The 12927-nt window shown below is 55.1% G+C and overlaps 1 protein-coding gene across 1 annotated transcript; it reads right to left on the bottom strand.

Moving 5' to 3' along the window:
• Positions 1-360: 360 nt before the first annotated feature.
• Positions 361-9174, bottom strand: TALDO1 (transaldolase 1). Its single transcript, XM_067747804.1, has 8 exons — positions 9016-9174; positions 5335-5458; positions 3579-3686; positions 3219-3350; positions 1271-1446; positions 985-1182; positions 646-791; positions 361-563 (listed from the first exon to the last, which is right to left on the bottom strand). Exons 1-8 carry the CDS (start codon positions 9110-9112, stop codon positions 531-533), a joined length of 1014 nt encoding a protein of 337 aa, XP_067603905.1. The 5' UTR covers positions 9113-9174; the 3' UTR covers positions 361-530.
• Positions 9175-12927: the final 3753 nt, after the last annotated feature.

Below are 12927 nucleotides of genomic sequence, written 5' to 3'. Positions count from 1 at the left end.
CTGTGCCTCCGCCCCAGGGCAGCGTGGAGCGGCTCAGAGGCATGGGGGCCGTCCCAACAGGTCCGGACGGCCGGAGGCTCTGACGCAGAGGCTCCTCTCTGCGGGCCCGGCCCCCGCACAGCTCCAGCGGGCCCCTGGCACCCTCCCACCCAACTGCGCAAGCACAGCCTACAAGCCCCGGGGCCGTCGGGCTCCAGACACAGAGGAAGTGCTCAGGCAGTCCCTGCCTTCTGTGTCCAGGCTCCCAGAAGCAGGTGAGGGGCTGTCACCCCTGCCTGGAGGCCCCCAGGGGGCTCTTGACCCAACCCCGCCTCCATCGGGCCAGGCTGCAGCCAGCGAGAAAGGACGCACACACGGAACGAAAAGTGACACCTTTAATGCGCTGAGCAGAATTTTACATAAAATCAGAAATCTGTGATTAATCCCCGCTCCGATTAGTAAAAAAAATCCAAGATTCGTCGCAAGGCATATGTGCAATTAGGCCCCAATTCAAAGTCGGCGGCATATCTGGTCCAGCCTCAGGTGCCAAGCTATTTTCCGTTCTCCGCGCTGAACATTCGTTCCTAGAGATGGGCAGTGTGAGCTGGTGCGCTGTCCTCCCCCGCCCCGCCCTGGCCCCTCCCAACCGTAACCCCGGGCTCTCACCCTCAGCATCCGCTCCAGCTTCACAGCGTCCGCGGCGAACCTGCGGATCCCGTCCGAGAGCTTCTCCACGGCCATGCGGTCCTCGTTGTGCAGCCAGCGGAAGGCCTTCTCGTCCAGGTGGACCTTCTCCAGGTCACTGGCCTGGGCTGGGGGAGGGCATGCGCCGGGGCCTTGGGCTCAGAGCCGCCCTAAGGCCCCTCCCTGGCGCGGCCCCCACGGCAGGTGGGCTGGACAGCAGGTGAGTGCAGGCTGGCCCTGCGGCTCTAGGCTCCACACCCTCAGGTGACGGAGGCACCGGTGTCCCCATGGGGGCCTTGAGCGGGGCGGGGGGCTTCTTACCTGCCTTGACCGAGAGCGTGGGCGCCAGCTTGCTGTGGTCCTTGAGCAGCTCCCCCAGGAGCTGGGGTGAGATGGTGAGGAAGTCGCAGCCCGCCAGGGCCTTGATCTCGCCCGTGTTGCGGAAGGAGGCGCCCATGACGACGGTCTCGTAGCCGAACTTCTTGTAATAGTTGTAGATCTTGGTGACGCTCTTCACTCCTGGGGAGACATGCCCGGAGCTGCCACGCCGGCCGCCGGCAGCAGACAGCGCAGCACCCCTCCGCCCCTGCCTCCCAGTGCTCCTCACCGGGGTCCTCCAGGGGCTCAAAGGACTTCTTGTCCGTGTTGGCCACGTGCCAGTCGAGGATGCGGCCCACGAAGGGGGAGATGAGCGTCACCCCCGCCTCAGCGCAGGCCACGGCCTGGGCGAAGGAGAAGAGCAGCGTCATGTTGCAGTGGATGCCGTGCTGCTCCTCCAGCTGCCTGTGGGCGGGGGAGGGCGGCATGAACAGCAGGGACACAGCGAGAAACGCTCGCGATTCAGTAACTGCAAAGGCAGGAACAGGGTCGCCCCATCCTCGTCAAGAGCAACTCTGGGGCTTCCCTGGTGGCTCAGTGGTTAAGAATCCACCTGCCAATGGAGGGGACACGGGTTCGAGCCCTGGTCCGGGAAGATCTCACATGCCGCGGACCAACTAAGCCCCGTGCGCCACAACTACTGAGCCTGCGCTCTAGAGCCTGCGAGTCACAACTACTGAGCCCGTGTGCCACAACTACTGAAGCTCATGAGCCTAGAGCCTGTGCTCGTCTACAAGAGAAGCCACCGCAATGAGAAGCCCGCGCACCGCAAAAAAGGGTAGCCCCCGCTTGCCGCAATTAGAGAAAGCCCACACGCAACAAAGACCCAATTCAGCCAAAAATAAATAAAATAAATTTATTTAAAGAAAAAACAAAACAAAAAACCCCCCAAAAAACTCTGGAGGAACTTCCCTGGTGGTCCAGTGGGTAAGACTCCACGCTCTCAATGCAGTGGGCCCAGGTTCGATCCCTGGTTGGGAAACTAGATCCTGCACACATGCTTCCACTAAGAAGTCCGCAGGCCTCAACAAAGCCCCGGCATAGCCAAAAATAAACAAACAGATATTTAAAAACAAATATGTGTGGAGCTGAAATTAGTTCGTTTTACTAAAAACAAAACAAAACAAAACTCTGGAACATTCACCAGGGCTCTCTCTGGCTAATGAGTTGTGGGTGACCAGAACTTCCTTCATCAAACCAGCAATTCAAAACAGGGACAAAGGCAAGAGGTTCCCTGAGAGCCACAGGCCCGGTCCCTCACCTCGTCACAGAATCAGCTCCGACCACAGCGCCATCCTGCCTCAGTCCCGCCCGGAGCCCGCGGCCTCCCCAGCCCCACTGCTCCCCCTCGCCCTTCTGGGTCACCCTGCAGAAAGTCAGTCACCCACGTGACATCCTGGGGTCGACTGTGAGAACAGGGCCCCGGCCCCACTCTGCAACATGCCGGGACGTGGACTGTGACAACTGAGTCCCTGTCCCAATGGACAGTTTCAGAGGCACCTCTGCTGCCTGGCCACAGAAAGGTGGTCAAGAAGTGCATCTGAGGGGGGCACAAGGCAGCCTCGACAGCCGACACCATGACCACAGCACCAGAAACTCCGCCCTCCAGTGTGCGCCCACCAGAGACGGCACCAGAGCTCGAGCACATGTGCTCACAGCAGCACTACCCTCGACAGCACCAAAAGCAGGACAACCACGCGTCCCTTGAAGGATGGACTCAGAAAATGCAGTGTATACACACGAGCGAACAACAGCTTTCAGAGGAATGCAGCCCCAACACACGCACAGCATGTGTGAACCTTGAACACATGCCTAGCAAGGGAAGCCAGACACGAAGGCCACGTGCTGCACGATTCCATCACGCGGAAGAGTCCAGACAGGTGCGTCCAGAGGCAGAAGGTCGCAGGAGGGGAACAGATAACACAGGGACCCCGCTGGTGCACAAGGGGCGCTTCCAGGACAGCCGTGCATGGCCCTGCGGGGCCGGCGCCAGAGCAGCTCCCTGTCTGTACCTGCTTCTACCTCCTCCGCACTGAGCACAGCTGCTGGGAAACGACTTACGTTCTGTACACGGAAGACGACGTGAGGACAACGTGTGGCATCGCACGGGGCCTGCTCCCCAAGGCCCACCCGGGACGGGCAGTCCCCACCAGCTCCCTCCTCACGGGGACACTTACTTTCCAGCCTGGATTCCTTCCCAGGTAGACGACAGCTTTATCAGAATCCGGTCCTTGCTGATCCCAGCCTCCTTGTACAGGTCGATGAGGCGCTGGGCGCGGGCCACCATAGCATCCTTATCGAAGGAGAGCCTGCGGGGGCAGGGCCGTGACAGGGGTGCCCAGCAGCCAGCCAGGGGGTGCGTGGCATGCCCAGCTCAGAGCACCTTAGCAGGACTGATATTCAAGCAGGACCCGGAGACGAGCAGCTCATCGTGGACCAGCAGCCACAGCAGCACCTGGGCGCCACGCGGGGAACCGCGGACTGAAAGCAGCTGCCGCCCTCTGCCCGCGTCACCTGTGTCAGCCCTGCGTCCTTACCTTGCATCCACTTCTGTGGATACGCGGCCTGGAATTTTCTTCAGTATTTCTACTCCAAACAGCACAAAAAGTTTATCAGTAGCATTTGTAATCTGTTCCTCTTGTGATCTGAAATTCCAGGGAAACAATTAGGCTAGAAGCTTGTTAGATTTAAATGCACAGGGTTCTACAAAACAAATTCTGTTATTCATTTCCCAAATTCTTTTCCCTTCATCTTTTTTCTTAAAATAATTTTTTTAAATTGTGGTAAAACACACATAGCATAAAACTTATCATCTTAACCTTTTTTTTTTAACCTTGGCCATGCCACACAGCTTGCAGGATCTCAGTTTCCTGACGAGGGACTGAACCTGAGCCACGGCAGTGAGACTGCAGAGTCTTAACCACTAGGCCGCAAGGAAACTGCCCCATCTTAACCTTTTTTTTAAATGAGGTTTGTTGGGTTTTTCTTTTTTTAACTAATTTATTTTTGGGCTGTGTTGGGTCTCCACTGCTGTGTGCGGGCTTTCTCTAGTTGAGGCGAGCCGGGGCTACTGTTTGTTGCGGTGTGTGGGCTTCTCATTGTGGTGGCTTCTCTTGTTGCGGAGCACGGGCTCTAGGCATGCGGGCTCAGTAGTTGTGGCTCGTGGGCTCTAGAGCGCAGGCTCAGTAGTTGTGGCACGTGGGCTTAGTTGCTCCCCGGCATGTGGGATCTTCCCGGACCAGGGCTTGAACCTGTGTCCCCTGCACTGGCAGGCGGATTCTCAACCACTGTGCCACCAGGGAAGCCCTATCTTAACCATTTTTAAGTGACTAGTTAGGGGCACTGAGTGCATCCACATCGTGGTGCAACCATCCCTGCCTTCCATCTCCACGTTTCATCCTCCCAAACTGAACCCCTTCATCTTTGGGGACGTGAACAGAACAGTCTTTCCAATCTCTTTGAAGCTGCCTGGGCAGATGAGTAAGGTACATGATGCTGTTCCAAAATGGACCAGAAAGATCTCCAGCCCGCGTGTCATGGGCTGGACACGGGAGCAGGGCACCACTAAGGGCACCACTAAGGGCACCACCTTGTCACCGATTCCAGGAATACCAAGAAGGGACAGGGAAGCAGCCAGGATGGCGGGGGCAGGGCGGCCCAGTGCAAGGAGCAGCCATCTCACACACACCTGCACACCGCCTGACCTCAGCACACAGGAGCACCAGAAAGGGACAGGCCAGCCCAGCGTGGCTCCTCCCAGAGGCCACTGTTCCCTGCAGGCTCACTCTCAGCTGAGCTGTATCGCCCAGATGAAAATTTAAAATGACATCCAGCAAAGGCCAATCTACGGAGAGGAAAGCCAGTCTGTGGTCACTGGCAGAGGCTCCAGGGAACCTTCTAGGAGGTGCAGATGCTGCAGCACTGCATAAACTGACCAGAATGAATCGGACAGCACACTAATGAATCTCACTCCAGCAGAACTGCTAAAACATAACAAAAAGCCAGAGAGCAGGTCCATGGTTGCCAGGGCTGGGGAGACTGACTGCAAAAGCGGGGAGGGGCTTCTGGGGTGGTGTCTACATGTTCCTGCAAACAAAACTCAGTGAACTGTATTCGCACAATGGGTATTGCCTGCTACGTGTAAATAACATGTCGGCTATTTCTTTCCTGACAAAAAGAAACAGGAAAGCAGACAGCATTCCCTCCCTGAGTCTAAGACACCTGAGAACTAAACTCAGGGAGGGCAGGAAGCAACCAGACCAGCTGAGGGCTGCTGCCCAGACCCGCACTCACCCGCCCAGCCTCCGGCCGTGGGCGACGGCCTCCTCCACCAGCTCCTGGTAGGTGGGCATCTGCGCCGCGGCTAGGATCAGGGACGGGTTGGTGGTGGCATCCTGGGGCTTGTACTCATCGATGGCTATAGGGAAATAATTGTGGAAAGCAGGGAAGTAAGTGGAGTGCTCGCTTCCAGCCAGCAACCCGCGCCAACCCCTGTAAGCCCTAAACGTGTAAACAGAGTCAAGCATGTCTTCTGAGCCAGGGTGTGGCCGCACTTCACACGGAAGGCTGGCCAAGAGGCAGCTGCGTGCACGATGAGAAAGCAACAGAGACTAAAGCCAGGAAGCAGATGTGCCAAGGGCCCAGAGCAAGAAGGGCAGTGGCTGCCTGACAGCGTCGTCGGCACCAGGTCTGTATTCTCCTTTAACACACTAGCACCTTCTTGGTAACCAGGCTAGGAAGTCCAAGGAGTCTCGTGGCCCAGGCTCACGGGGTAGCACAGAGTTCACGTTCACCAAACTCAGCTTCCAGGATTAGCTGGTTCAGTAAGCTGATTGGGCAAGTTAGTATTGTCAAAGTATCTTCTGATGACAAAACTACAGAGATGGAGAACAGGAACAGGGAAGGGGGCGGCTCTCAGGGCCGAGGCAGGTCTCTGTGGCCGGGGAACAGCTGTGTCCTACCCATCCTGGTGGCTACAAGAACCTATGAACTATAAAACTGCCACAGGGGATGCCCCCTCCTCTATGCAGGTGGAAACCGGTGGACATGGAGCCGGCCTGAAGCCTGTTCACGGTGTCATGCTAGTGCTAAGTTCCTGGTTCTGATGTCACCACGGCCACACAAAATGTCACCACTGGGGGACGATGGGACTCTATGGGCTAATTTTGCAACTTCCTAAAAGTCTATAATTATTTCAAAATGACAAGTTAAGAAAAAGTACTCTGGAGCAGAACTTACACAGATGTGTTAAAACCCAGAGTAATGCACTGAAAATAGTACCTTTCATCATATAAAATTATACCTTGATAAAGCTTTTAGCAAAATTAAAAACAAAACCAAGGGGGCTTCCCTGGTGGCACAGTGGTTAAGAATCCGCCTGCCAATGCAGGGGACACGGGTTCGAGCCCTGGTCCGGGAAGATCCCACATGCCGCGGAGCAACTAAGCCCGTGCGCCACAACTACTGAGCCTGCGCTCTAGAGCTGGTGAGCCACGACTACTGAGCCCATGTGCCACAACTACTGAAGTCTGCACGCCTAGAACCCGTGCTCTGCAATAAGAGAAGCCACCGCGATGAGAAGCCCGCACACCGCAACCGAGAGTAGCCCCCGCTCGCCACAACTAGAGAAAGCCCACGTGCAGCAACGAAGACCCAATGCAGCCAAAAATAAATAATTTTATTAAAAACAAAACAAAACAAAACCAAGACCTATCTAGGGTCAACAGATGGACTTCAGACTCCACGGACCCTTAAACTGAACGCAAAACCGGGCGTGGGGCGTCGTTCTGGGAAGAGCATCCACAGCTTTGACTGTATTTTCAAAGAGGCCCACGACTCCCCGAAGGTAAGAACCTTCAGTTCATAAAGTGACCAAAAACCGAATTTACAGGAGCTTCCCTGGTGGTCCAGTGGTTAAGACTCTGTACTTCCAATGTAGGAGGCCGTGGGTTTGATCCCTGGTCGGGGAACTAAGATCCCACATGCCAGGCGACACGGCCAAAAAATAAAACAAAAAACCCACAAATTTACAACTATGTAAGATTTATGGATATACATTATCAACAAATGTATTTTTTAATAAAGTTCTTAACATTCACTTAGAAATCTTTTTTCTCTAAATTTATTTATTTATTTTTGGCTGTGTTGGGTCTTCGTTGTGGTGTGTGGGCTTCTCATTGCGGTGGCTTCTCTCGTTGTGGAGCACGGGCTCTAGGCACGTGGGCTTCAGTAGTTGTGGCTCACCAGCTCTAGAGCGCAGGCTCAGTAGTTGTGGTGTAGGGACTTAGTTGCTCCGAGGCACGTGGAATCTTCCCGGACCAGGGCTCGAACCTGTGTCCCCTGCATTGGCAGGCGGATTCTTAACCACTGCACCACCAGGGAAGCCCTCGCTTAGAAATCTTAAATGTCAACACTTGGGCTTAGATATTTCTAAAAAGAAAGAGGGGGGGGAAAAAAAAAGCAAGCATTCCTCAGGGTCCCTCCTGCCTTGTTGGCCCTACACTGACAGGTGTAACAAGACCAGCCATCCTGCGGCTGCTGCCTGGTGAGACCCGACAGGAAACAATATAGACCAGGGCTTTGTCAGCTCACAAAGATGGGAAATTTTCCATGCTAAGAAGGTGCAGAAATACATGCCGCCACTTCTCCAGCACGCTCTGTCCTAGTGATGTCATTGCCAGAGGCCTGAATCAGGGAGGGAGGGGGCAGAAAGAAGACCGTGGCCTCCCAGTGAGCAGGAGCTGGAATCTCCAGGGCCCCCAGCTCTGACCAGGCGGGGACCTTCTGGCAGATGGTTTAAAGTACAGGTTGGACTCAAGCCCATCACTGTTTCCAGCGTTTATACTGAAGCAGCTAAACATGCTTACTCACTCTCCTAGACTCTGCTAGATAAAGACTTACTCTTACCAAAGAGGAATTAAAGCCTGTTTCTCAAGTCACCATGAGAAAGCAGAAAAGAGAGGAAGTCCCTTCCGTACTGTGTGCCCCACAGCACTCGTACCCAGAGAATTTCATTATTTTCCTGAAAATCTTAATTGTTCACAGCCTAACAGAATGGAGGTTCACCTAGTCTGGGTTTCCACTGCAGAGGGAGGAAGAGCTAAGTCCCCCAGCTGCCTGCAAGGAACGTGATTCAAAGCCAGGAAAATCTGAATCTGGGACAAGCTTTGCTTTCCTCGGCGCATGGGGTTTTATCCCCGCAGCTCCTTGGCCCAACGTGGTGAACGTCTAATTGGCCCGCACGCGGCCGCAGGCACCAGCGTGCACAGCTGTCCCCTGGGTAGGGGTGGAGAGTGTGTGCAACACGAGGTTTCAAAAGCAGGTGGTGTCATTCTTAGTTTCTGGTCTTTCTGGGTCCAGAACTAACTCATGTTCCTGCTCAGCGGTCAACATTCGCGCAACAAAACTACCCCGTGTAACCACAAACGGTCCGCAGCTCCAAGGCGGACCTGGAGTCTCTCCCCAAATCAAAGCATTTGGACACTGTCCCCTGACGCACTGGCGGCTCACGGCGGGCTCCCGCGAGCTACCAGCAGCGCGGAGGGGACGGCGGCCCCGGGCCGAAGGCGAAAGGGGGCCGGGCACGGGTGCCGAGGGCGGGGAGCGAGGGAGAAAGGGGGCGGGAAACGCGGGGGCGGAGAGCGAAGAGGGGTCGGGGCACCGGGAATGGGGGGGAGAGCGAAAAGGGGGGCGGGGGGCGAAAGAGAAGGGGTACCGGGAATAGTGGGGGCGAAGGAGGGAGCCGGGGTGAAGAGGGCGGGAGGCGAGGGAGAAGGGAGCGGACGGACCGGGTAAGAGGCGCCGAGGAGAACCGGGGCCAACTTCGCGGCCGGGGAGGCCTGGTGGCCCGGCCCGCCCCTCACTTGCAAGCTCGCGCCCCCGGCACCTCGCCCCGCCTCCCCTCACCCCGGGGCCGGCCGGCGCTCAGCGCGCACGAAGCCCCTCTCTCGGAGCTCGGGGCCAGCGCAGCCTCACCGTGGAAGTCGCCCGTGTCGGCCACCACGGTGGTGAACTGCTTGAGCTGGTCTAGCACGCTCTCCATCCTCTGCCGCTTCACCGGCGACCCGGACATGGCGAGCTGTGGCGGGAGCGGACGGCCCACAATGCCCCGCGGGCCCTCCCCGCGGGCGCGGCCAATCCGAGCGCGGCGCCGGAGGGCGGGCCTGCGCGCCTGCGCTCGGGCGAGGCCCCGCCCCCGAGACGGCGCCCCCGCCCCCCGGAGCTGTACCTGACTTGTGCGGCTGAGGTCTCCCGGAAGATGCGCCTCTAGAGTGGTGACCCCGGAGCGATACGCTCCCCGGGGCGATGTGTCCCCAGGGCGGCGCCCCCGGAGCGACGAGTCCCGCCGGGAGAAGCGTCCTGGAGACGGTGCCCCGCTGCCGGGGCGGTGCCCTCAGAGCGTTGGTTTCCCTCGGAGGGATGCGGCCCCCCGCAGCTGTGACCCCGGAGTGATGCCCCCTTCCAGTGATTCACCCCTCCAGTGATGCTCCCCTCGGGGCAGTGATACCCGAAGTGATGCGCCCCCTCCGGAGCGGTGCCCCCCCTGGAGCGAAGCACCCCCAGGGATGCTCCTCGCCCCCCACTCCCCGCGAGGAGTTAAGGCTGAGGGTTAAGCAGAGTCACAGGGAGACCTAGACGCCCCAGACCCTGCATCTGGGCCGAGGCCTTCGGGGACCATGAAAAGGGCCGCTGGGGCTGTGGGCCTGGGTCTGGGTTGCCCCCCCGTTTCCCAGCCCTCCTGAGGCCTGGGGCGCGCAGGGTGCACGTCCTCCCTTCAGGCCTGGCTGCTCCTCCGAGCCCTCCTAGGTCAAACTGGGCCTGGTGCCTGGGGAGGAGCTGGGAGAGGTGAGGTGGCCTGAAATCAGGGCCTGTGGTTTCATTTTCCAGAGCCCCAGGATGGGCCTTTGATTCTGGAAACCCACATCTGGGAATCTGCCCCAGAGAAGTAGTACTAAGTTCAGAAGTGTGAAATAAAATTCACACTTTATGGCAAGACAATAAAAATTAAAACACGAAACATTTTCTCTGCCCTTTGGCCCCCTGTCTCCCCTCAGTGTGCACTGTGTATCTGCATTAGGCATGGACCACCCTCCCCCATAGGCAGGAATACCTGCTCAGGGGCTTCCCTGGTGGCGCAGTGGTTAAGAATCTGCCTGCCAATGCAGGGGACATGGGTTCGAGCCCTGGTCTGGGAAGATCCCACATGCCGCAGAGCAACTAAGCCTGTGCGCCGCAACTACTGAGCCTGCGCTCTAGAGCCCACGTGCCACAACTACTGAGCCTGCGCTCTAGAGCCCATGAGCCACAACTACTGAATCCTGCGTGCCTAGAGTCCGTGCTCCACAGCAAGAGAAGCCACCGTAATGAGAAGCCTGCGCACCACAACGAAGAGTAGCCCCTGCTCGCCGCAACTAGAGAAAGCCCACGTGCAGCAACAAAGACTCAACACAGCCAAAAATAAATAAAGAAAGAAAGAATCCACCTGTCAATGCAGGGGACACCAGGTTCAATCCCTGGTCCAGGAAGACCGACATGCTGTGGAGCAACTAAGCCACAACTACTGAGCCTGCACTCTAGAGCCCGCGAACCACAACTACTGAGCCTGTGAGCCACAACTACTGAAGCCCACGTGCCTAGAGCCCGTGCTCCACAACAAGAGAAGCCACTGCAATGAGAAGCCAGCGCACTGCAAAATGAAGAGTAGCCCCTGCTCACCATAACTAGAGAAAGCCCGTGCGCAGCAACAATGACCCAACGCAGCCAAAAATTTAATTAACTTTTTTTAAAAAAAGAAAGAAATACCTGCTCAACCATAAAGAGCAGCATTCTCCTAGCATCAGCAAGACAACTCCTTAAAAGATAACATTTCTTCTTGACCTTGTAAGGGGCCACAATGACACTTAGGTCTGGATCGTGTAAACTGTCGATAATACATCATTTAATATACAGCCCTCTGTCTCAAAACACTTGTAAAACTGTGCCTGGACTTCTAATGGGTGGAACAGTTCTTGGAGCTTTCTGAGGGACTATTCCTGAGGTTATAATCCTCAATTTGGCTCAAATAAAATTTTCCATTTCTTTCTTAGATCAACTGATTAATTTTTCATCAACAGAAGGTGTCCCAAGAGAATTAAGTACGAAATCAGTCATAGGAAATGTAACTGCTGGTTGTTACGAGATTGGTTGTCTTTCTTTCTTCGAATTGAGTTCTTTGTATATTCTCGATTAAGTCTTTTGTCAGATGTGTATGTATTGCAGATATTTCCTCCAAGTCTGTGGCTTACCTTTTCATTTTCTTAACAGTGTCTTTGATGAGTTTTAATGTTGCTGAAGTTTAATGTATCAATTTTTAATTTTATGGTTAGTGCTTTTTTTTTGTATTTTCTCTTAAAAAAAAAAAAAGTCTTTGTGTACTCCAAAGGGACAAAAATATGTTCCTATGGTTTATTTATTTTTTGCGGTACGTGGGCCTCTCACTGCTGTGGCGTCTCTCGTTGCGGAGCACAGGCTCCGGAGGCGCAGGCTCAGCGGCCATGGCTCACGGGACCAGCCGCTCTGCGGCATGTGGGATCTTCCCGGACCGTGGCATGAACCTGCGTCCCCCGCATCAGCAGGCGGACTCTCAACCACTGTGCCACCAGGGAAGCCCCTGGTTTCTTTTTTTAAAATAAATGTATTTATGTATTTATTTATTTATGGCTGTGTTGGGTCTTCGTTGCTGCCTGTGGGCTTTCCCTAGTTGCGGTGAGCACGGGCTACTTTTCGTTGCGGTACACGGGCTTCTCATTGCAGTGGCTTCTCTTGTTGCGGAGCATGGGCTCTAGGAGCACAGGTTTCAGTAGTTGTGGCACGTGGGCTCTAGAGCACAGGCTCAATAGTTGTGGCGCGTGGGCTTAGCTGCTCTGCGGCATGTGGGATATTCCCAGACCAGGGCTCGAATCCGTGTCCCCTGCATTGGCAGGCGGATTCTTAACTACTGCGCCACCAGGGAAGTCCCCCTATGGTTTCTTCTAGAGACGTTTCAGTTTTGGCTTTGATGTTAGGGTCTTTGATGAATCTCAAATTGGTTTTGTCTGTGTTATGAGGTAGATGTCAAGAGTCATTTTTCTCCACTTGTCTTATCACTCGTTGAAAGGACATTCGTTTCTCCACTAAAATGCAAAAATGGGAAATACAATTCACAGAAAAAGAGAAATTCTATTCATCAGAGAAATGCAAATCAAAACCACAATGAGATGTCTCCATTCTCTCCCTCAAATAGTGAAAATTAAAAAGCTGACAATACCAAGTGCTGGTGAGGACGTGGCGCAACTGGAATGAACATGCCGCTGTTGGGGATGCAAAATGGCACAAAAAGAACTGTTCGGAGAACAATTGGGTGTTTTCTCATAAAGTTAAGCATGTACTGGGAATTCCCTGGCAGTCCAGTGGTCAGGACGCCACGCTTCCACTGAAGGGGGCACGGGTTTTATCCCTGGTCCTGGTCAGGGAACTAGGATCCCACAAGCCTCGCGGCATGGTCAGAAAAAAAAAAAAAGTTAAGCATGCGAACCAGTCCCCTACTCCTCAGAGAAAAACATTTGCACAAAGATTTGCACACACATGATCACAGCAGCTTCACTGATTAAAGCGCCAAACGGGTAACAACCCAAATGTCCATCAGCAGAAGCTCCATGCCGGGGAGCTACCTGACCATGAAAAGTAATGGGCTAGTGACCCTGCAGCAGCTCAGAGAAATCCCACAAGTGTTCTGGTGAGTGAAAGGAGCCAGACACTAAGGATTCCATTTCTGTAAAGTTCAAGAACGGGCTGACTGCTCATGGTAATACCAGTCCCCATAGTGGCTGGCTCAGGGGAGGCCAGAACAGAAGGAGAAAAAGCGTTATC

The sequence above is a fragment of the Pseudorca crassidens genome, chromosome 9, assembly GCF_039906515.1.
Source record: "Pseudorca crassidens isolate mPseCra1 chromosome 9, mPseCra1.hap1, whole genome shotgun sequence".
NCBI classification, from domain to species: domain Eukaryota; kingdom Metazoa; phylum Chordata; class Mammalia; order Artiodactyla; family Delphinidae; genus Pseudorca; species Pseudorca crassidens.
Note: the sequence above shows the minus strand (reverse complement) of the source record. Positions and strands in the feature narration are given on the sequence as shown.

What these genes read in the sequence shown, in the direction of transcription:
- TALDO1 (XM_067747804.1), bottom strand. Translation starts at nt 9,112, where the DNA reads ATGTCCGGGTCGCCGGTGAAGCGGCAGAGGATGGAGAGCGTGCTAGAC. An exon ending in TCCACAGAAGTGGATGCAAG is followed by an intron (nt 3,351 to 3,578) that starts GTAAGGACGCAG and finishes CTGCCCCCGCAG; the next exon opens with GCTCTCCTTCGATAAGGATG. An exon ending in AGCTGGAGCGGATGCTGAGG is followed by an intron (nt 564 to 645) that starts GTGAGAGCCCGG and finishes GCCCATCTCTAG; the next exon opens with GAACGAATGTTCAGCGCGGA.